We start from the raw sequence: 23609 nt of genomic DNA on the forward strand, positions 1-23609 counted from the left end.
CTCTCATCATTTTTCGTCTGTAAATCTTTCCTTACATATCCCTCCAGCTACATCTAAAAATGATTTGAAAAATAAATGATACATGAGGTAATATTTTTGCAAGGCAGAAGTATAATGGTTTACTTAACTACTAGCAGATACCTGAAAACATGCACTTTTCTTATTAATTCTATTAGGGCTAATTTTTTTCTGCAATTGTTTATGTTGTTACAGAGGATCTTGATGATTTAAGAATGGAGGGAGTAACTACCCTTGTACCTTCTGGGAGCAAATTTAACCAAGCTCGTGCTACTCACCCTGCTGAACCTCAGGCCAAGGTCACACTGAACATCTGTTCAAGGTGTGCCAGGTAAAACAAATAATAGGTATAGTATACATAAACGTAATCTTAATTTTTAAAATCTACGATTTTGATGCAAAGGGTGTTAACTCCTCTGTGTTAAAAAAAAAAAAAATCATTTCTTTCAAAAGGTCTTTTGTGCTAACATTGGAGAGGGAGTTAGCCGTGCAGTTTTTCCTCGCATCCAATGCTACTCAGACCAACAATGAAATCAAAGAGTTTAGCTTGTCCTCACTACACAGTTTGAGGAGTTTTAAGTCTTTCTGTCTCTGAATTTCATTTGCTATCCGCCCTACTGGTTCCCTTTGAAAGGCAGAGTCTAAGGCCTCTGCAGGTTCAAAGCCCCTCTTAAAGCACCTGCATAAAGGCGAGTTTGCCCAGGTATAGTTTAAGATCTGATGTTATTGGCCTCTTAACCTGCTCCGCATCTTGTCCACCTCCTGGAAAGAATTTAATCAGCTTGACACTTTTCAGTTTTGGCAGCTGGAAGCAATCTTTGCATAGACCGTATGTGGCCAAAGAAGTAGCTTAAGTTACTGCCAAGTCAGCTCCCAGTGCTGGTCTAGCAGAAACTCACCAAATAGCTAGAATTCATTCTTTTGTAGGAACTAAATCTCATTTGCAAAGAGGCTTTTAAGCCTGTTTAAATGATAAAACAAGCCTTCTAACCCTTATGTAAATGGTGCAGATTAGCAAGAACAATACACTGGCTGGCCAGTTTTATCTTCTTTTCTTTATGTCTAGCTGTTCTATTGTATTGTTTGAGAGGGGATTAGCTGCTTGGAAATTGGGAGGGAGGGAGTGTAGGAAAATCAAATCAGATTTTTGTAGCTTTTCCTCTTTCCTTTTAGCCTTTGGAAATTTTTATTTTAATTGTCACAGGCTTAGAAAAATAGAACAGATACCTCTTAGAAAAGCAGGGATGTTATTTGAGACTATTAGAATGCCACAGCACAGTGGAAACAGCACATCAATGGAAATACTGCTTCAGACAAGTAATATTTGGGTGATTTGACTTTGATTAGAGCTGCAAATAAAACTTCTACTGTTTCTGTGATGGTATTCAGGCATCTTGAGTGTACAGAGTTATCTATGTGAAGGTTGTGTGGCAGTTTTGAAAAACCTTTGTGGTATGGTTAAATAACAAAAATTCAACTGAGTAAACTTTGAAGATCTAATTGTCTTTATCAAATAATTCCTGAATCAGGCAGCATCCCATGTAGCAAACACAAAAGAGTTCCACTGAGCAACAGGAGAGGAAAGGTTTTCAAAGATACGGAGGAGCACGTACTTCTTAGAGCACTGGGTGTGGTGCATCAACAATGAATTCTGGATCACTGAAAAGAAATAAAATAATATGGGGGGGAAAAAAGAAAAAAAGGGATGTGGGGGGAATTGTTAGCCAAGAATCCATTGTTTTAGGCTAGGCTGCCCTCCTAGGTGGAACAGAAGTGGTCTGTCAGTAAATTTTGGGCTCCTTGCTCAGTGGGGAGCCTGCTTCTCCCTCTTTCCCTCACCCTGCTCCTGCTTGATCTCTTGTACACACACACTCTCTCTCTCTCTCAAATAAATAAATAAAATCTTAAAAAAAAAACAAAAAAAACAACCGCTGGATTAGTTACCAATTTTACATAAAATATTGAGATTTCTGTCTTCTCTTGAATACCCATTCGGGTCGTGTAACACCGGGCCCACATTCTCAGATGATCACACAGTAGCAGCTTCCCTCCCAGACCCTTAGACCCCACAGCTGTGTGCCAGTTCACGTCGTTAGCTTGTCTGTCCAGCTTCACTCATTTGCACTACCCATCTAAAGTCTAGAGGCCTTCGTAACCTCTGATCTGCAGAAACATAGGAACTTTGATGATAAAGCAACAAATCAGGACTGGAGGAATGCAGCCTGAGGTACCTAGCCAGGCCACTGGGAGAAGATTCTGGTGCCCAGAAAAGGCAGATGATACTGTCTCAGGGTATCAGGCTCTGCCCAGGAGATTATGGTAGGCAGGTGGCAGTTTTAGACCAGGTGATCCCTCAGAACTCTGTGAGTCAGAATTCCAGTGCAGCAGACTAGACCAACATGGAGAAAATGGTTGCTTCCTTTAGAGAAATGTACCCATTCTCATTGTTCTTCTCGAGTGGGCACTGGCACCCAGCCTGGAAGATAATACGAGACAATGTGGTCTTTAGAGAGGAAGACTGGACATTAGAATTTTTTTGGACCTTTTGGGATCAGGGTTTAATTTCAAGTCTCACTGGATTGGAGGCAGTATAGTGCTAATGGATAAGAAAGTTTTGGATAATTAATGTTCAGTTGCAGAATATAATTACCGACACTTTTCAAGACTTTATGGCAAAGGTAAAATAGAAAGACAACCTCCTTCAAAGTTTGGCAAAGAGATCTTTATATACCCTAAATTACCTGGTGTATTATTGTGGGAAAAATTATGCAAATATTCAGAAAATCTGGTCCCTCATCTGTGAAATGGAGTTCTTGCAATCCTGGAGATAACCTCTAAAGACTATTGAGAGGTCTGGACAGAATAATGTATGAAAAGGCAGCTATCAAATTGTTCACAGTGCAAGGCTGTCAAGAAAAAGGGGTTTCCTCTTTTTCTCTCACTAGGATAATCACCATGTAAATACTTAAGCAGTTTAAAAAGCTTCAGTATTTTCCCCATCTTTTTGAAAGGCTTGCACTGAAGTGCTCAGGTATTGTAGAAAAAAGAGCCTCGTTCTTCTGACATTCTGGAATTTTCTCTTTGGCTTCTAACTAGAGAAAAAAAAGGATGTCCATTTCCCAGGATTTCTATGTTTAATAAAGCATTTGTAAGGTAGCAATATTTTTGTCATTTGTTTGCTGTTTTGTCAAGTCTTAAGGTCAAGAAATCACTTTTTCCAAAGTACTGGAGAGGTAAAATGCATAAGTGATCTTAATGGTTTTGTTGTGAAATAATACCATAGTTGCAAGATACTGATAACAAGCTCTGTGGGGCATCAGTGAAACTTAAGTAATGTTGAGAGTTTCTGCAATGAACCCAATCAATGAGCAAGTTAGTATTAAGAGGCAGAGTCTTCTCTATAGATTGCCTTTTTTCTCAATCTTTTTTTCAGATACTACACTATGAGCTACTTATGGGATCACATTATCTAGAAGTGAGCTTGCATATGATATGTCCACAACGTTGTTGCTCTTATCAAGTTGAGGGCATTTAGCCAAAGGCCACAGAGCCTTTCTCATTCAGAACCTGATGGGAAGACATAATGTGTAATGAGAATGATATGTTTCTACTGGAATGATTGAGGGATATTAGATACACGTGACCGCTGGAGACACTTCTACTTTCTAAGACATCAGGAAAAGAGGAATTCAGCCCACATTAAATTGTTCTGTAAAGCTTTATGTGGGACAAGGTGACTAAAATATCAAGAATGTCAAAAAGTTTATTGATTAGCCTAGTTACAAGAAATAAGATTACAGAATTTTTTTCCCCCCCATAAATACTTCACACATGGTTGGGAAAGTGCAGATGAAAGAAAGCTTGTGTTTTCAAGCTGGAAAATTATTCCAGGATAGTGTTACTCCTATAGCTCCTGATGGCTTCCGTCTGATGTGGGCATTGCTGCAATTTGTGTGATTTAAACAAAGAGATGACATCATCTGGCAAGTGGGAAAATGTTGGCTAGTAGAGATCTGACCAACCAAGATATTTTAAGATTCCAACCAGAATATCTCATTTTTCCTCTCAGATCATGAAGTAAAGAAGCCGTTATAAAATAGCAATTTTAAGTAAATAAGAATTTTCTGTGTAGGGTGTAGCGGTATCCTTATAATGGGTGATTTTATTCATTACAAAGTAGATTTTTAATATATTCATTGAGTACCTTGCTTTGACTTTTAGAAGAGTCCACCAATATAGCTACAAATCTCAGAATGTATGGGCAAAACAAGTTTCATTTGTTGCCTAGGAATCACACTAAGTAGTATCAACTAAAAAGTAAAGTGTCAGTAGGTCAGTAATGCAATTTATCAGTAATTACCAGCAACACTTCTGTGGTTTTAAAAAACTGTGGTTTGTAAAATTCTGAGTTTCAAATAAAATTTTTTATTAAATGTCCTGAATTTTTGTTGTAAGATTACAATTAAGATACCAAGAGCAAATGTGGATACGAAGGCACGAAATTACTATTTCAGTGAAGTTTATAAGCCATTTTTCTGGAAAGACCACCCATTAATTCTGTCTACCTACTGCCATCCTGAGGCGTTAAATCTTGTTTTCTTGGACTCCTGCCAGGGCATTCCGGGTGGTAAAATGCTATTTGTTTTTGATGGTGCAAGTGTTTGCCTTCATTCATGCTTTACATCAATAGTGCACACACAAAAAGAACTGAAAGCCATTTTAAAAGAAATTAGATTATAGAGAATGTACAGTGCCACTGGCTTGGAAACTCCAACATGAGAATGCTAGGACAAGTTTGTTTCCAAATAGCCGGCTGAGTTTTAACTGATTTGCTTCATGTCATTGTACTAACACTTGTTCATGATTTCTCCTAAACATCATGACATTAAAATACTGAGTTTGTGCATTGATGTGATAAAGCAGGAGGAGAACGTCCTTGGTGATGACAAGCCGCGGTCAAGGGGAATGAGAAATCTTGTTAAGCGTGAACTAGTTTCAAACTATCTATATTAGGATTTCCTAGCTGACCTAAGGAAATCTGCATAATTAATCATACATTATATTCTGTTTCACATTCCTAGGCATTTTTTTTCTTTTTTCCCCAACTATTTTTAGAAGGCTTAAATTCAGCAACTTCCCATTGGAAGGAAAGGTGAGCAGAAGGGACATAAAGAAAAATGGGTAAAAACAAAATGGGACTGCTATCACTTGTTTAAAGTGAAAAATTTTTGAAAAAAATTGAAATCTCATATTTTATATCATATCTACATATAGCCTTAGCTTTACATTAAATTTAATGCAGAAGTCTAAACCCACATGGTATCAAATGATATTTCCCAAATTCACAGCATGAGGTTCAGCTATGACTGTATCAGTAACTCAAAGTAAAACTCATAATTGCTCTCTTAAAATGAAAGTAAACCCATAAATCACTCAATTTCATTACAAAATAATTTTTTCCTATTATAAATTACAATTGTAACTTGTAATTACATTTTAATTTTAATAATTACTGTGAATTAATTAATTGTAAATTAATATAAATTCCTTGATTTTGACTGGATGGAGGGTACGGAAAAAAATAAAAACAAAAACTCCACAACAACAGCAATAAGATGTAAAACCCAGTGTTTCTCTGATACGGCAGAGAAAGGTATTCATTCTACTCCCATCTTCTAGAATTTGGGCTTTGGGAGGGTAAACCCCCTAAGCTTTAGACACAGGCCATTTTTTCATTCTTTGCCCGTGAACTTTTTCTTGTTAACCTTAAGTTAAATTGTTCTTTTGGAGCTTAAAACTGCTAAGGGGAAAAATTTAACTCAAAGAGGACCATGTTAAAAGGTTCCGTGCCCAGTGTCTCCCAGCTTCCTGAGACCCCTCAAACACTACCACTCAGAGCTGTGAGCTGTGGCCCAGAACTCCACCCATGTTAGCTACTGAATCCACACCCATCTACTGCGAGTACTGGTTTCCACACACCTGCAAAGGCTGTGACTAACAGTGGAGGGGAGTGGGCCAACTGTGGGAGCAACTAGAGAAACTCATGTCGGGCACACTCTATAAATAAGCTCTTTCTCTTGGGGAACCTGGGTGGCTCAGTCATTAAGCATCTGCCTTCGGCTCAGGTCATGATCCCAGGGTCCTGGGTCCGAGTCCCGCATTGGGGAGCCTGCTTCTCCCTCTGCTTGCCATTCCCCCCTGCTCGTGTTCCCTCTCTCGCTCATGTCTCTCTCTCTGTCAAATAAATAAATAAAATCTTTTTTTTAAAAAAAGAAGAAGTTCCCTCTCTGGAGATAGTACTCAACATAAGTGCACAAAAGCAAAACATACTTGTGGACCTACCTCTTTCCACTCTCGACATCCTGATGCCTGACCTGTGTACAATTTGACAAGAATATCAGGAGCTGATGAGAGGAGAAGATGGAAAGGATTCTAGTGACTTAAAATCTCTTAGCATTGTTTCTGAAGAAGTGCATCCAGAAAAAATAAATATAAAACTATTAGCCTTATAGCAAGAATAATTCCTCAAAATGCTGAGGACACTGGGAGCAACACCAGTGGTCAATTGTATAAGAATTCAAATGATTTCATCTGGTTTCCCTAGCAGTTGATGAGCTTACAGACGCCACTCTTGGTGTTCAGTTCTTTCTTCAGGGAGTCAGTGCTGGGTTTGAAGTGGCGGAAGAATTAGACTCCACCAATAGTCTGCTTGGAACAGCTGGAGATACTTTGTGGAAAATACCTGAATCTCTCGTGTGTTTGAACCAGTAGCATCTCTGCTGAACTTTCACTTGCTGTCGTGGGCCGAACCATCATCAATTCCATGAATTTTTGTCAAAAAAACTGAATATTCTGACTTCCCTTACTGCACATTGGTTTGATGCCCTGTTAGTGATGATGTTTTCTTGCAATTTTTTGAGCTAAAGGGCTGAGATGAAAAATTTTCTGTATGAGAAGAATCACCCTCAACTGCTGTTATTGGACACTGAAAGCTTTGGAAATTAGCTTTTGCTTCGGACTTGATAATGTTCCCTAATGAATTCAACCCCAAATTCCAAAGTAAAATAGTGCTTTTATGAAAACCTTATATTTTATAAAGTCATCTCGATGACAACTAACTTAATTGGAATTACATCATGTCAAGCTCTTTTACATGCTTGTGTTTTATTGCTTGTGAATTTAGTATTTGGTAGTACCTAGGTATGTGAAAGGACACTTTCAAAGCTGAAATACATTAGATCTCATAACAGAATCAGTATTAGCAGATGAAAATTTGCTATCAATTTTGATGAAAGGGGAGCCTAATTTTAAAAAATTATCCTGCTTCCCCCCAAATTTTTCACTAATAGACCTGTATTAAAAAAGATTGTAATTGGTTATTATATTTTAAATTTAATCACTAAAAACTTATGGAAAAATCAATTAACATCATTTTTATTTGCAGATATTACAGGTATTCACGCTGTGGCCCCCAAAATACTGTATTCAAACACACTGTTTAAATTCACTTACCAGATTTCATGGTTGTTAACTTTTATATTTTAATTGTTTGTTGTGAGGGCACCTTTCCAAACAGATAATGCTGTAGACACTCACATCTCTGTAATTGCTTTAACAGGATGGCATTCTAATTAATTTGTAACACAGGGATCCGTCTCTGTAAAGAAGGAGCAGTCTTTTACCCTTAGGGTTATTTTAGAATTTCCTGAAAAGTATTCTTCTCCAAGATTTGTGTTTCTTTCCCCTTGACATCCTTTTTTTTTTTTCTTTTTAAGATTTCATTTATTTATTTGAGAGGGAGAGGGAGGCAGAGTGAGCACGAGCAGAGAGGAAAGGGAAAACAGGATCCTGCTGAGCAGGGAGCAGGATGTAGGACTCGATCCTAGGACCCAGGGATCATGAATGAGCCAAAGACAGACGCTTAACCAACTGAGCCACTCAGGCGTCCCCACCTCCCCACCTTGAAGTCTTTAATGAGTTTCTGCAATCTTTACTAGATATTTTTTAGAGAGACCATTAAAGAGCTTTGTTTATGTTGTTTTTTGTTTGTTTGTTTGTTTGTTTTTTACAGCCTTATAGATACCATGATTCCTTCTGTCTGAGATAGGAATTGGATACTTCAGGGCATCTTGGTCTGGGATTAAACCAACGAAATCAAATAAAGGAAAGAAAAGGCCTGTGATACTCTCCTGACCAGAGAATTGAGGAATACATCTAAAAACCTGAGTAGCCAAGGGACAAGAATAGAAAAATCCCGTTTTTGTTTGCCTGTTTTTCCCTGGTGAGAAGAATAACATAGCTACACAAGAGGCACAGAGATTCAGTTTATGATTTCCATCTGAATCAAAAAGTCATTCTTTTTTTTACTTTTTAAATTTAAATTAATTTATATAATGTATTATTAGTTTCAGAGGTAGAGTTCTTGATTCATTAGTCTTATATAATACCCAGCACTCATTATATCATGTGCCTGCATTAATGTCCATCACCCAGTTATACCATCCCCCTGCCCCGTCCCCTCCAGCAACCCTCTGTTTCCTATGATTAAGAGTTTCTTATGGTTTGTCTCCCTCTCTGATTTTGTCTCTTGTTTTATTTTTTCCTCTCTTCCCCTATGATCCTCTGTTTTCTTTCTTAAATTTCACATATGAGTGAGATCATATGATAATTATCTTTCTCTGATTGACTTATTTAGTTTACTAAAATACCCTCTAGTTCCATCCAAACAAAGTCTTTTTGGTCTGAAAACTGTCCCAGTATGAATCATAGCCAATCCTTCCTAGAAGTGGAAGAAAGTAGGGAAGACAAGATGAAAATAAGAACCTTGTCCATGTCCTGTAAGCTGCCTGTTGCATTCCTAGGGTGTGCGTTACCCAAATCCTACCCAGAGTATGACACATTTCTTTAAAAAAAATAAAAAATAAAAAATAAAGGAGCATGGACTCAGTGTATCTTAAAATATGGCTTATATCATTTCATCAAAATCTGCAGGCAGGAATAACTGAAATGATATACTCACCCAGCTTCTAGGATAAAGATCTTGAGAAAACAACAAGGCATGTGTCTAAATTTCCTAGTCTTAGGGTGATAGCTGTAAAGATGGTGAGAAATTATCAGACTTAGAAATCTTTTGAGGATAGAGCTGACAGGATTTGCCATTAGTTTAAGTGATACATATGAGATAAAGGGAAGAATCCCCGATCATTCCAAATATATTTGCCAGAGTAACCGAAATATGGCATTCCATTGATGAGAGAGAAGACAGAAGGAGTTTGTTGAGGATGATGATGAGTTTTTGCACATATTAAATTTGAGATTCTTATTGGACATACATGGTCAAAATCTGTCCACAACAGAACTGGCAGTTAATAGAGTGCAAGATTATATTCTTTTTTAGGAGTATGAAAGAAATTAAACAGTTCACTGTGTCTTTACAGAACAGGTTTTGTGACTGACTGTCCTTGGCATTAGGATTAATCAACTATACCGATCAAAAACCACCTCTTGTCTCACAACTCTTCACCTCTCCCAGCATGGTTGGTTCAAGATCACCATAATCTGCTTAACCTACATTTCCTTTTTAAAGCATTTATCATTCTTTCACTCTCATTAGAATAGTAACTCTATGAGAGCAGGGACCAAATCTGTCTTGGATCACGAATACATCCTCAGTACCTTAAATAATTCTTGACCTACATGAGATAATCAATAAGTACTTGGATGGACAGAAGATTAGAGGAATATCAACTGGAATCACTTTAGTTCTATTCCTCTCTCCCTCTGTGTCTCTTTCTATTTGTATCTCCATCTCTCTCTCTAGATTCATCTTTCTTTCTATCAACATCTCTATTTTTACCCCCAGGTTTTACTTTCTGTTGGGCTGCTCCATGTAGATGGTTCTGGTGCCTGGAGGCCCCATATTTAAAATATCCTTATAGCTTATGTCCTTATTCTCCCAGGGTTCATATAATGATCTTTAAAAAGGCCCTGCTAAGCTCTCTCCAAGTAATGTGCCTGCCAGAGATTAGGCACTGCACGGAGGTGAGGAGATCTAATTAATTTCCAGTCCTGGGCTTACCTGTATGTTAGGGAAGAAACATCCGTATTTGACAGTTTCAACAGAATCATGAGAAGTTGGGAAGAAGCATCTATCAAAAGAAAGAGATTCAGTACAGAAAAAATAAGAATGGCCATAACAATACAATAAAATCAATAATCTGTTCTATTTCTAGAGAGCTTTAAATTATAAAAAATTTTTGAGAGACATTAATTCATTTAAAACCAATCCTCACAATTTTTATATCAACTGTACAAATGACAAAACTTGATCCAGAGAATTTAAATAACTTCTACACACAGCTAGCAAGTGTCTTTGGTGGGCATGAACCCAGGGCTTTATTGTCTTTATTGTGCTTAAATATTCGATGTTCTTGCAGCTATAGTACACTGCTTCTATAAATCTCTCTAAAACTCGGTCTCATTCCTGATTTTCCATTTTCTACCTTAGGGTTAATAATAGCCTTTGGGATTTTCTTTCCACTAACATTGTTATCACATGAGACCCTCTCTAAGTTTCCTTTTGCAGCCAACACACACTTGAGTTGCTCTCCATAGCTACCTTGGTGATGCTTTCCTTACTCCTCTCTCAAGTGCCCAGTGTCTTTAACTCAACCCACTCCTGTAGATCCCTCTCCCTTCCTGGATCCAGGGTCTACTCCAAATAGCTTTTTCCCCTTCAAACATGAGAATTCTTATATTGTGACTCTAGATTCTTAGAGTACCAAGTCAGCAGGACAAAAGGTTAATAGTTAAGTCCTGAAAAATGGAATCTTCTTTTGGATTTTAGTAAGGAGAGTAAAAGGTAGGTATGTAAGAACAGCTTTAAAAAAATAATTTTTGTCTCTATCTTTTAATTTTTTTTATCTTATGCTCTAAGTCCCAGCTAAACTGGGTTTCTCTCTTTCTCCATAAGTGTTCTTTGTGCGTACCCCATAGACATTCTTCTAAAATAAACTCACCTCACTATGCAAGGAAGAATTTTGCCTTACAACCCACAAACATATCCAAATACTCATTCTTCTTCCAGCACAGCTCCGATTTGCTTCCTTCCCTTTAAAGTTCTCTCAGTACTTTTAAATTGAAAGCAATTTTGTTGTTGTTATTCTCCTGCTGAACTTTTTGTCTTTACTTCTGCCCATGTTCACTTTCTTACTAGTTGTTATATACTCCTATATTCTTAGAGAAGAAAAATGGCAACATATGTGTTGATTCATCTTGTATCCATCCAGTTCAGAGCTCCAGCAGCTTATGGGGGATGTGTTTGGAATGGTTGTCATCCCTGCCACACTGCCTATATGGACAATAAAGGGGAGAGGGTTGGAGCTGCAGTTAAGAGTAGAACTAAATAAGAAATTTGTGATGAAACCTGAAAGTTGGACAGTTTTTCATACTGAGTGGCCTAGTGAGTATAAATTTCTAATTTGATAGTGTGAAACTGTCTTTATCGTGCTCTCATATTTTTATTAATCTGTTGATTTTATTCACCTGCTTCCAGCTGTTTTCTTCTTTAAGAGTAAGCGTGTATTATGTCCCTGTTCTCCAGCCCATATACACCCCCCCCCCATAACAACAATATCAAAAATACTTTTCTTTGAATCTCAGTAAGTTTGGGGATTTTCCCATTTTAAAAAACGTCACTTCCTAAAACACATTTTTCCGACAATTTACCTTTCTTCTTGCTGTAAGAAACCATTTAACAGTTTCTTCAGAGACTCTGTGGGTAGTAAGTTTTAGTTTTTGTATCTGAAAATGTCTTGAATGCTTCCTTTTCTTTCAATAATGGTTTATCTAGTGATTAGTGTTTTATTCCACTTACGGTTGTTTCTCCATTGTTTCTCCATATAATGGTTATAGTTGTTATTTCTTCATAGGTAATCCTTCTTTATCTCTGGAAACTCTTAAATTTCTTTTTTTGCTTGATATTTAACTACCATTTAATGTAAGACATCAAAATTAATGTTTATCGCCTGAAACTCATGGCTCTTCTTGTTTAGTGAGGCGCTCAGTCACTCTGCTTTGACTCTTTCCTCTCTGATATTCATTCTCTCCTGTCCTTCAGGCACCTATCTAGACCTTTCCAGACTATTCACTACACCTTCTTATGTCTCTTTGATCTCATTTTTCTTGTGTCTTTTAATTTCATTTTTTCTTACTTAATTCTCTTTTAATTTCTTGATCTTGCTTTCAAGTAACCAAATTGTCTCTTTATGTCAAATTTAGGTTAAATATCTCTATATTCTTAGAATTTACTCCTTTTCCCCCCTGCAATATATATTTTTAAAATCTTTTTTCTTCTTTCTTTGAGATTCTTAATTTTTTATTTTTTATAAACATATATTTTTATCGCCAGGGATATAGGTCTGTGAATCATCAGGTTTACACACTTCACAGCACTCACCAAAGCACATACCCTCCCCAATGTCCATAATCCCACCCCCTTCGCCCAACCCCCCTCCCCCCAGCAACCCTCAGTTTGTTTTGTGAGATTAAGAGTCACTTATGGTTTGTCTCCCTCCCAATCCCATCTTGTTTCATTGATTCTTCTCCTACCCACTTAAGCCCCCATGTTGCATCACCATGTCCTCATATCAGGGAGATCATATGATAGTTGTCTTTCTCTGCTTGACTTATTTCGCTAAGCATGATACGCTCTAGTTCCATCCATGTTGTCGCAAATGGCAAGATTTCATTTCTTTTGATGGCTGCATAGTATTCCATTGTGTATATATATACCACATCTTCTTGATCATTCATCTGTTGATGGGCATCTAGGTTCTTTCCATAGTTTGGCTATTGTGGACATTGCTGCTATAAACATTCGGGTGCACGTGCCCCTTTGGATCACTACGTTTGTATCTTTAGGGTAAATACCCAATAGTGCAATTGCTGGGTCATAGGGCAGTTCTATTTTCAACATTTTGAGGAACCTCCATGCTGTTTTCCAGAGTGGCTGCAACAGCTTGCATTCCCACCAACAGTGTAGGAGGGTTCCCCTTTCTCCACATCCTCGCCAGCATCTGCCATTTCCTGACTTGTTGATTTTAGCCATTCTGACTGGTGTGAGGTGATATCTCATTGTGGTTTTGATTTGTATTTCCCTGATGCCGAGTGATATGGAGCACTTTTTCATGTGTCTGTTGGCCATCTGGATGTCTTCTTTGCAGAAATGTCTGTTCATGTCCTCTGCCCATTTCTTGATTGGATTACTTGTTCTTCGGGTGTTGAGTTTGCTAAGTTCTTTATAGATTCTGGACACTAGTCCTTTATCTGATATGTCGTTTGCAAATATCTTCTCTCATTCTGTCAGTTGTCTTTTGATTTTGTTAACTGTCTCCTTTGCTGTGCAAAAGCTTTTGATCTTGATGAAATCCCAATAGTTCATTTTTGCCCTTGCTTCCCTTAACTTTGGCGTTGTTCCTAGGAAGATGTTGCTGCGGCTGAGGTCGAAGAGGTTGCTGCCTGTGTTCTCCTCAAGGATTTTGATGGATTCCTTTCGCACATTGAGGTCCTTCATCCATTTTGAGTCTATTTTTGTGTGTGGTGCAAGGAAATGGTCCAATTTCATTTTTCTGCATGTGGCTGCCCAGTTTTCCCAGCACCATTTATTGAAGAGGCTGTCTTTTTCCATTGGACATTCTTTCCTGCTTTGTCGAAGATTAGTTGACTGTAGAGTTGAGGGTCTATTTCTGGGCTCTCTATTCTGTTCCATTGATCTATGTGTCTGTTTTTTTGCCAGTACCATGCTGTCTTGATGATGACAGCTTTGTAATAGAGCTTGAAGTCTGGAATTGTGATGCCACCAACGTTCGCTTTCTTTTTCAATATCCCTTTGGCTATTCGAGGACTTTTCTGGTTCCATATACATTTTAGAATTATTTGTTCGATTTCTTTGAAAAAGATGGATGGTACTTTGATAGGAATTGCATTAAATGTGTAGATTGCTTTAGGTAGCATAGACATTTTCACAATATTTATTCTTCCAATCCAGGAGCATGGAACATTTTTCCATTTCTTTGTGTCTTCCTCAATTTCTTTCATGAGTACTTTATAGTTTTCTGAGTATAGATTCTGTGCCTCTTTGGTTAGGTTTATTCCTAGGTATCTTATGGTTTTGGGTGCAATTGTAAATGGGATTGACTCCTTAATTTCTCTTTCTTCTGTCTTGTTGTTGGTGTAGAGAAATGCAACTCATTTCTGTGCATTGATTTTATATCCTGACACTTTACTGAATTTCTGTTCAAGTTCTAGCAGTTTTGGAGTGGAGTCTTTTGGGTTTTCCACATATAGTATCATATCATCTGCGAAGAGTGATAATTTGACTTCTTCTTTGCCGATTTGGATGCCTTTAATTTCCTTTTGTTGTCTGATTGCTGAGGCTAGGACCTCTAGTACTATGTTGAATAGCAGTGGTGATAATGGACATCCCTGCCATGTTCCTGACCTTAGCGGAAAAGCTTTCAGTTTTTCTCCATTGAGAATGATATTTGCGGTGGGTTTTTCATAGATGGCTTTGATGATATTGAGGTATGTGCCCTCTATGCCTACACTTTGGAGAGTTTTGATCAAGAAGGGATGCTGTACTTTGTCAAATGCTTTTTCAGCATCTATTGAGAGTATCATATGGTTCTTGTTCTTTCTTTTATTGATGTGTTGTATCACATTGACTGATTTGCGGATGTTGAACCAACCTTGCAGCCCTGGAATAAATCCCACTTGGTCGTGGTGAATAATCCTTTTAATGTACTGTTGAATCCTATTGGCTAGTATTTTGTTGAGTATTTTCGCATCTGTGTTCATCAAGGATATTGGTCTATAGCTCTCTTTTTTGATGGGATACTTCTCTGGTTTTGGGATCAAGGTGATGCTGGCCTCATAAAATGAGTTTGGAAGTTTTCCTTCCATTTCTATTTTTTGGAACAGTTTCAGGAGAATAGGAATTAGTTCTTCTTTAAATGTTTGGTAGAATTCCCCCGGGAAGCCGTCTGGCCCTGGGCTTTTGTTTGTTTGGAGATTTTTAATGACTGTTTCAATCTCCTTACTGGTTATGGGTCTGTTCAGGCTTTCTATTTCTTCCTGGTTCAGTTGTGGTAGTTTATATGTGTCTAGGGATGCTCCATTTCTTCCAGATTGTCAAATTTGTTGGCGTAGAGTTGCTCATAGTATCTTCTTATAATAGTTTGTATTTCTTTGGTGTTAGTTGTGATCTCTCCTCTTTCATTCATGATTTTATTTATTTGGGTCCTTTCTCTTTTCTTTTTGATAAGTCGAGCCAGGGGTTTATCAATTTTATTAATTCTTTCAAAGAACCAGCTCCTAGTTTCGTTGATTTGTTCTATTGTTTTTTTGGTCTCTATTTCATTGATTTCTGCTCTGATCTTTATGATTTCTCTTCTCCTGCTGGGTTTAGGGTTTCTTTCTTGTTCTTTCTCCAGCTCCTTTAGGTGTAGGGTTAGGTTGTGTACCTGAGACCTTTCTTGTTTCTTGAGAAAGGCTTGTACCGCTATATATTTTCCTCTCAGGACTGCCTTTGTTGTGTCCCACAGATTTTGAACCGTTGTATTTTCATTATCATTAGTTTCCATGATTTTTTTCAATTCTTCTTTAATTTCCCGGTTGACCCATTCATTCTTTAGAAGGATGCTGTTTAGTCTCCATGTATTTGGGTTCTTTCCAAACTTCCTTTTGTGGTTGAGTTCTAGCTTTAGAGCATTGTGGTCTGAAAATATGCAGGGAATGATCCCAATCTTTTGATACCGGTTGAGTCCTGATTTAGGACCGAGGATGTGATCTATTCTGGAGAATGTTCCATGTGCATTAGAGAAGAATGTGTATTCTGTTGCTTTGGGATGAAATGTTCTGAATATATCTGTGATGTCCATCTGGTCCAGTGTGTCGTTTAAGGCCTTTATTTCCTTGCTGATCTTTTGCTTGGATGATCTGTCCATTTCAGTGAGGGGAGTGTTAAAGTCCCCTACTATTATTGTATTATTGTTGATATGTTTCTTTGATTTTGTTATTAATTGGTTTATATAGTTGGCTGCTCCCACGTTGGGGGCATAGATATTTAAAATTGTTAAATGTTCTTGTTGGACAGACCCTTTGAGTATGATATAGTGTCCTTCCTCATCTCTTATTATAGTCCTCGGCTTAAAATCTAATTGATCTGATATAAGGATTGCCACTCCTGCTTTCTTCTGATGTCCATTAGCATGGTATATTCTTTTCCACCCCCTCACTTTAAATCTGGAGGTGTCTTCGGGCTTAAAATGAGTTTCTTGGAGGCAACATATAGATGGGTTTTGTTTTTTTATCCATTCTGATACCCTGTGTCTTTTGACAGGGGCATTTAGCCCATTAACATTCAGGGTAACTATTGAGAGATATGAATTTAGTGCCATTGTATTGCCTGTAAGGTGACTGTTACTGTATATGGTCTCTGCTCCTTTCTGATCTACCACTTGTAGGCTCTCTCTTTGCTTCGAGGACCCCTTTCAATATTTCCTGTAGAGCTGGTTTGGTGTTTGCAAATTCTTTCAGTTGTTGTTTGTCCTGGAAGCTTTTAATCTCTCCTTCTATTTTCACTGATAGCCTAGCTGGATATAGTATTCTTGGCTGCATGTTTTTCTCGTTTAGTGCTCTGAAAATATCATGCCAGCTCTTTCTGGCCTGCCAGGTCTCTGTGCATAAGTCAGCTGCCAGTCTAATATTTTTACCATTGTATGTTACAGACTTCTTTTCCCGGGCTGCTTTCAGGATTTTCTCTTTGTCACTGAGACTTGTAAATTTTACTATTAGGTGATGGGGTGTGGGCCTATTCTTATTGATTTTGAGGGGCGTTCTCTGAACCCCCTGAATTTTGATGCTCGTTCCCTTTGCCATATTGGGGAAATTCTCCCCAATAATTCTCTCCAGTATACCTTCTGCTCCCCTATCTCTTTCTTCTTCTTCTGGAATCCCAATTATTCTAATGTTGTTTCGTCTTATGGTGTCACTTATCTCTCGAATTCTCCCCTCGTGGTCCAGTAGCTGTTTGTCCCTCTTTTGCTCAGCTTCTTTATTCTCTGTCATTTGGTCTTCTATATCACTAATTCTTTCTTCTGCCTCATTTATCCTAGCAGTGAGAGCCTCCATTTTTGATTGCACCTCATTAATAGCTTTTTTGATTTCAACTTGGTTAGATTTTAGTTCTTTTATTTCTCCAGAAAGGGCTTTTATATCTCCTGAGAGGGTTTCTCTAATATCTTCCATGCCTTTTTCGAGCCGGCTAGAACCTTGAGAATTGTCATTCTGAACTCTAGATCTGACTAATTACCAATGTCTGTATTGATTAGGTCCCTAGCCTTCGGTACTGCCTCTTGTTCTTTTTTTTGTGTTGAATTTTTCCGTCTTGTCATTTTGTCCAGATAAGAGTATATGAAGGAGCAAGTAAAATACTAAAAGGGTGGCAACAACCCCAGGAAAATATGCTTTAACCAAATTAGGAGAGATCCCAAATCGTGAAGGGGGAGAAAGGGGATAAAAAGAGGTTCAAAAAGGAAGAAAGAAAAAAAAAGAAAAAGGAAAAAAAAAAAGAAAAGAAAAGAATTAAAGAAAAGAAAACGAATAAAGAAAAATATAAAAAAGAAAATATATATATATTAGATAAACTAGTTAAAAAACGTTAAAAAAGAAAAAGGTAAAAGTTAAAAAAAAATTTTACCAGAAGGCAGAAAAAAAACAAAAAATGAAAAAGAAAAAAATTAAATTAACTGCAAGACTAAAAAAAAATCACAGGAAAAAGCCATGGGTTCCATGCTTTGCTTTCTCCTCCTCTGGAATTCTGCTGCTTTCCTTGGTATTGAAACCGCACTCCTTGGTAGGTGAACTTGGTCTCGGCTGGATTTCTTGTTGATCTTCTGGGCGAGGGGCCTGGTGTAGTTATTCTCAAGTGTCTTTGCCCCAGGCGGAATTGCACCGCCCTTACCAGGGGCTGGGGTGAGTAATCCGCTCAGGTTTGCTTTCAGGAGCTTTTGTTCCCTGAGCGCTTTCCGTAGAGTTTGGGAGGACGGGAATGCAAATGGCGGCCTCCTGGTCTCCGGCCCGGAGGAGCCAAGAGCCCAGGGCCCCACTCCTCAGTGCGCCCTCAGAGAACAGCGCCCAGTTACTCCCGTCTGCCTGACCTCCGCCCGCGCTCCGAGCTCACCGAGCCTGCGACCGGTTCAAGGTAGCACCGAGCTGTGAGCTTACTGTCGCTCTGTCTCTGTAGCCGGCTTTCCCGTTCCAATACCCGCAAGCTCTGCGACACTCAGACACCCCCAATCCTTCTGTGACCCTGCGGGACCTGAGGCCATGCTGACGCCGCGTGGGCTTCGCCCCGGTTTAGCCTCTGGAGCGATGTCCCTCAGCGGAACAGACTTTTAAAAGTCCTGATTTTGTGCTCCGTTGCTCCGCTGCTTGCCGGGAGCCGGCCCCTCCCCCCAGAGTCTATCTTCCCGTCGCTTTGGATTCACGTCTCCGCCGGTCCTACCTTTCAGAAAGTGGTTGTTTTTCTTTTTCCAGAATTGCTGTTCTTCTTCTCTTCGATCTGCTGATGGATTTGCAGGTGTTTGCAATCTTTAGATAAGCTATCTAGCTGGTCTCCTGCTAGCTGGAGTAGTCTCAGCCTGCTACTTCTCCGCCATCTTGACTCCTCCTCTTTCTTTGAGATTCTTAAATACACTTATTTAAAGTTTTGGGGGGTTTTGTTTTGTTTTTAGGATGGATGTATCCTTACCATTTTATTTTCAGTTGCTTGATGATCTTTCATCATCTTTTATTCCTTTACTTCAAAGTTTTTAAACTTTTAGACTTGCTTCCTCTTCTTTACTCCTGTCTGTTTCCTGGTGTTTCTTCCACCCTTTCCATCATCTACCCCTCTCTGGGGTGCCCAGTATAATACTACTGTAGTGGAATTCAAGATCTTATATTGGAGGCTCAGGGCTCCCAGCCAGCAGAAGTCTTGGTTGGGTTTCTTGCTGATGGCTGTTTCTGCTTCCTTGAGTCATTTCCTAGTCTACAGCCCTGCAGTGGTTTTGCTCATTATCAGCCTTGGTTCACTGATAGGGCATCTCATTCAACTTCTTCTCACTCAGTAAGCCTGGTTTCAAGAATAGGATATTTTGCATTCCTTTCCAACCTCTTCTGCCTCTTTCTGATGCTGGGAGCTAGATAGTTCTTAGCTGTTTTGATTTTAGCCTCCTATTACTGTTTTCCATTTAAGTCCATGATTGTGTTTTAACTGGTATGGAGCATGGTTCTATCTTTTAAGATAGTTTTAAAATGTATTTTATCTCTTACTAGTTTTTGTGTGTGTGTGTATGCGTGCATATGCATACAAGCAACAGGTTTTTTATATAAATTTACTCAATCATCTTGACTTAAAGTTATCTCATTGGTTAAATTATTATCCATACACGAAAGTATTCATAGAAGCAGATGAACGGGGTCATTAGGTAAATATACTGAGAATTAAAAGAAAGATTCTCTTGAAGAAAACCTTTATAGTGATAGTAGGGAAGCAAGTCAGAGTATCTTTAAAATAACCACATGTATAATTACTTTCCTATTGTATTTTTAAGGAAAATATATTTTTTGGTCGTGTTAGTCACAAACCTTCATGTTATAAGAATCAGAAATGTTAGTGGGATTTACTTTAGCTAATGGGGGTTTAAGATAAGGATGTTTGAGAAGAAATAACAGAATAGTTCAGTCTCATTGACATCTGGAATATTACTCATGCCTAATTTGCATACATCAGTTTCTCTAGTAGCCCAACAATAGTGGTGGGACCAAACAAGATGCCATTCTCCTCTCCTAACTCCTCCAAATCTGCTTCTATGTCAAGGTACTCTTTCAACTTTTTGATTACTCCTGGATTTTAATGCGTCTTGGCTTCTGTTTATGGTCTTCTTATGCCTCTCTATTTCTACTGTTTTGGAATAAATATTTGTCACTCCCACAAAATGCATATGTTGAAATCTTAAACCTCCAGGGATGTTTGGGAAGTTATTAGGTTTAGATGAAGTCATGAGGTAGTACTCTCATGATGGGGTTAATGCCCTTGTAAGAAGAAGAAACAGGAGAGCTCTTTCTAAATGCACACAAAGAAGTCATGTGAGTACACAGTGTGATGGGGGTCGTCTTCAAGCCAGGAAGAGAGCCCTTACCAAGAACCAAATTTGAGGCCACCTTGACCTGGCACCTGACCTATGGTATTTTGTTATAGCCTGAGATAAGACAACTTTATGATCATATCTTTCATTAAATCTTATCTACAGTTTCCTAGAGAGGAAATCTGATGGAACTCATCAGTTAACATTTGGTATTGTGTCTAAATTTGAAGAACAGAGTTCTTATTCTTCACCATTTTGACATCAGTGCCTCAACTTTGAGTGATCCCTGGTATTATCTCCCAGAACCAGGGGATCTGGAGCCATTTTGTACAAAATGGGGGTATTTAGGCTTCAGGGGCCTTACGAGCACCTTGCCCAGGGTTTTAAATTTAGTAACCTAGACTTCTTAGACTTTTTTTTTAACCCAATAAAAGGTATTACATTGCCAATTTTTAAAAAATAATTTGCCATGCATTTGTTAGATTAGTCAGATGTCCCTTCCCTCCTCCTGAAGTTTGCATGCATTAGTGTGCTCTAGTCCATACTCAGAGAAAGAGCCATGGAATCCATTGTATGCCATGTCTCACTACATGCATGAGAGGATGTGCTGGTGAGCAGAGTAGCTGCTGCCCCAAGAGATTCATATTTCAATACGATTCACAATGCCCATTAACCATAAAGGTATTATAGAATGGGGGTACAATTCGTATTTTAGACCATGGTTAGTTAGAGACTTTCTGATGTAGCTCTTAGGGTATCTGATGTGTTTATAATGGAGAGAATGCCTAGAACTTAGACTTATTAAAAAAAAAAAAAAAAAAAAAAAACCAAGGTGTGCCCAGGTGGCTCAGTTGGTTAAGCAGCTGCCTAGCTCAGGTCATGATTCCAGGGTCCTGAGATCAAGCCCCACATCAGGCTCCCTGCTCAGCAGAGAGCCAGCTTCTCTCTCTCCCCCTCTCCCTGATGCTCTGCTTACTTGTGCTCTCTCTCTCTCTGTCAAATAAATAAAATATTAAAAAAAAAAAAAAGAAAAACAAACCCATAATCTAATGTGATACTCAAGGAGTAGACTATGTTGTAAAAGGTAATTCTCTACCATAGATTCAGCCAGGAGAGTGTGGGTTCAATTCAGTAATGTTATAAGGTCAGAAGAAAAATCATTGCCAAGATGAAATTCACATTTGTGTAATGAATAGTCCACTCCTTCAAGTGAGCTAATATAGAGGTACTTATGACTGTCTTAGTAAATCCATTTTTATTTAAAATACACATAGAGATAAGAAAGGCAACTTTAAATTATGTATACAGGCATTGTGCAGCAGTGAGTATGTTCAATTATCTGAATATTTCAGGAGAGTACCTATTATGGAGTGAGGAAGCGTTGTCCTTTGGATCCAATCACTCCATTTTATTATCTTCCCTGAGCGGAATTCATGAGATAATTACTTTACCCCCTGCTCAGAATTCTCTAGCTTTCAGAGAAGCAGGTAGGCTAGAGTGCATGCCGCATTCCTTTCTCCACAGCTGTCTCATCTCCAGCTGCAGCTTTCCTTTACTGTTGAATAAAGGCTGCTGGCTAAAAGGTGTTGCAGCGAAGCCTTCCTTCCTACATTTGCCAGAAGCTCTCAATCCTGCTCACCTGTAAATAGAGTCAGTGCCAGCCCTTTCCACCTTCCTCTCTTAGATCATTTGTACCATTTTCCCCTTGCTCCTGATGGGCAGTCACACTGGCATTTCCTCCAACAGGTGAAGTGCATTTCAGTCTTGCTCTAGGTACTTGCTAGGTCCCCTGAGAGATAGGACACCTTGCGTGGTCTACTCCTTCATATTAAATGTCAATTCATCAGAGGGGCCTTTCCTGATCCCAACTCCATCACTCTCTCTCACCCCTTACCTGACTTTTTCCCTCCAAGTTTCACTTATTATTTCTTTCACTGCATGCTTCCTCTGTCTCCCGCTGCTAGAATACCAGCTGCATGAGGCCGAGAATTTTGCCTGTTTTGTTTGCTGTTCTAATTCCAGCCCCAAGAACAGTGGGTGGAACACATATAATTATTGAATGGTTGAATAGGACAGTGGCAAGTGCCTGATGTGCTTTATGCACTTGACACTATCTTATTAGTGTATCTTATGCACTTGCACATTACTTATTAAAATTGGGAATAACTGTTGATTTTTATAAAGTGTGTTCCTTATCAGGTGTTTTTTAAGTGCTTTACATACTTTAATTCATTTAATTCTGACAGTATCAAAGAGGTTGGGTCATTTGCCCAGTGATACCTAATGTGTACATTTCAGAGCAGGGAATTTAATCAAGAAGTCTTGCTTCAGATTAGGTACTCTTTCTTCCTTTACTGCCAATGATGGGGAGAGGTAGGTGTGGGAGGAGGCTGGGAAAGGAGGAAATGATGTGGCCATGTGGCATGTGCCACCATGGTGAGCTGAATTTTCTATAATAAGTTATCCTGTCATTTTCTCATTAGTATGATAAATAATCAGTAGAAGTGAATTGGCCAGTGTTAGGTGCCTGTTCTGGTCCTACCCCCCTTACAGTGTATGATCTAAACAGATATTACTGTTTAAGCTAGAATAAAGGGATAGTCAGAGTTATCAAAAAGTTTGAAATGTTTCCAACCAAGGATCTTCACTGTAATTCTTTAGAGAGGGATGTGTATGTGAAAAAGAAAATTTAGACTTTAGAGTCACTATGCTGGGCTTTGTGTTGGTAGCAGGGTTTACAAGGCACTGAGTCCACTTCTCATGGGATGACCAGAAAGTCATCACAAACAGACCCAAACTGCATTTGACTCATGTAGATTTGAAATAAAATTTGCTTGTATATGTTCTTAAGTAGGTTTATTTCAAATTATGTTTTGGCTTGCATACATATAGAAACAAATTTAGAAAAAATACACAGATTAATGTTTTTCTTGGCTTTAATATAATTTTTGTCTTTTTAAAATGGCTTAAATTTGGAACAGGAAGAGAAAATTTTTAAATTAAGAGGAAAAGACCATTTTTATCTTTACTATTATTTTATTATCTTGCCATGATAAAAATAAAATAAACCTCTAGACAGGCTAACTAAGAAAATGGAGAGAGGATACAACTTATTCCTTAATCAGAAATAAAAGAAGGGACGTCGTTACAGATCAATGGACAATAATGATTGAAAAGGAATACTATGACAGCTCTATGTCCGCAAATTTGATAACCTAGATAAAATGGACCAATTCTTTAAAAGATGAAATTTACCAAAACACACACAAGAATAAATAGATAATGTGAATAGGCCTATATTTATTAAAGAAAGGGAATCAATAATTAAGCCTCCAAAACAGAAAGCATCAGATTCAGATAGGATTGCTGGTGAATTTTACTAGTAAAATATTTAAGGAAGAA

At 38.3% G+C, this 23609-nt stretch overlaps 1 protein-coding gene across 1 annotated transcript in view; it reads left to right on the plus strand.

The window, feature by feature from the left end:
* Positions 1-23609, plus strand: part of C16H8orf34 (chromosome 16 C8orf34 homolog) — a 386725-nt gene that overhangs the window by 250164 nt on the left and 112952 nt on the right. The window contains exon 8 of the mRNA XM_032316157.1: positions 214-349. Coding sequence (XP_032172048.1) covers positions 214-349 — 136 coding nt within the window. The remainder of the gene's footprint in view (positions 1-213; positions 350-23609) is intronic.

The sequence above is a fragment of the Mustela erminea genome, chromosome 16, assembly GCF_009829155.1.
Source record: "Mustela erminea isolate mMusErm1 chromosome 16, mMusErm1.Pri, whole genome shotgun sequence".
In the NCBI taxonomy this organism is placed as follows: domain Eukaryota; kingdom Metazoa; phylum Chordata; class Mammalia; order Carnivora; family Mustelidae; genus Mustela; species Mustela erminea.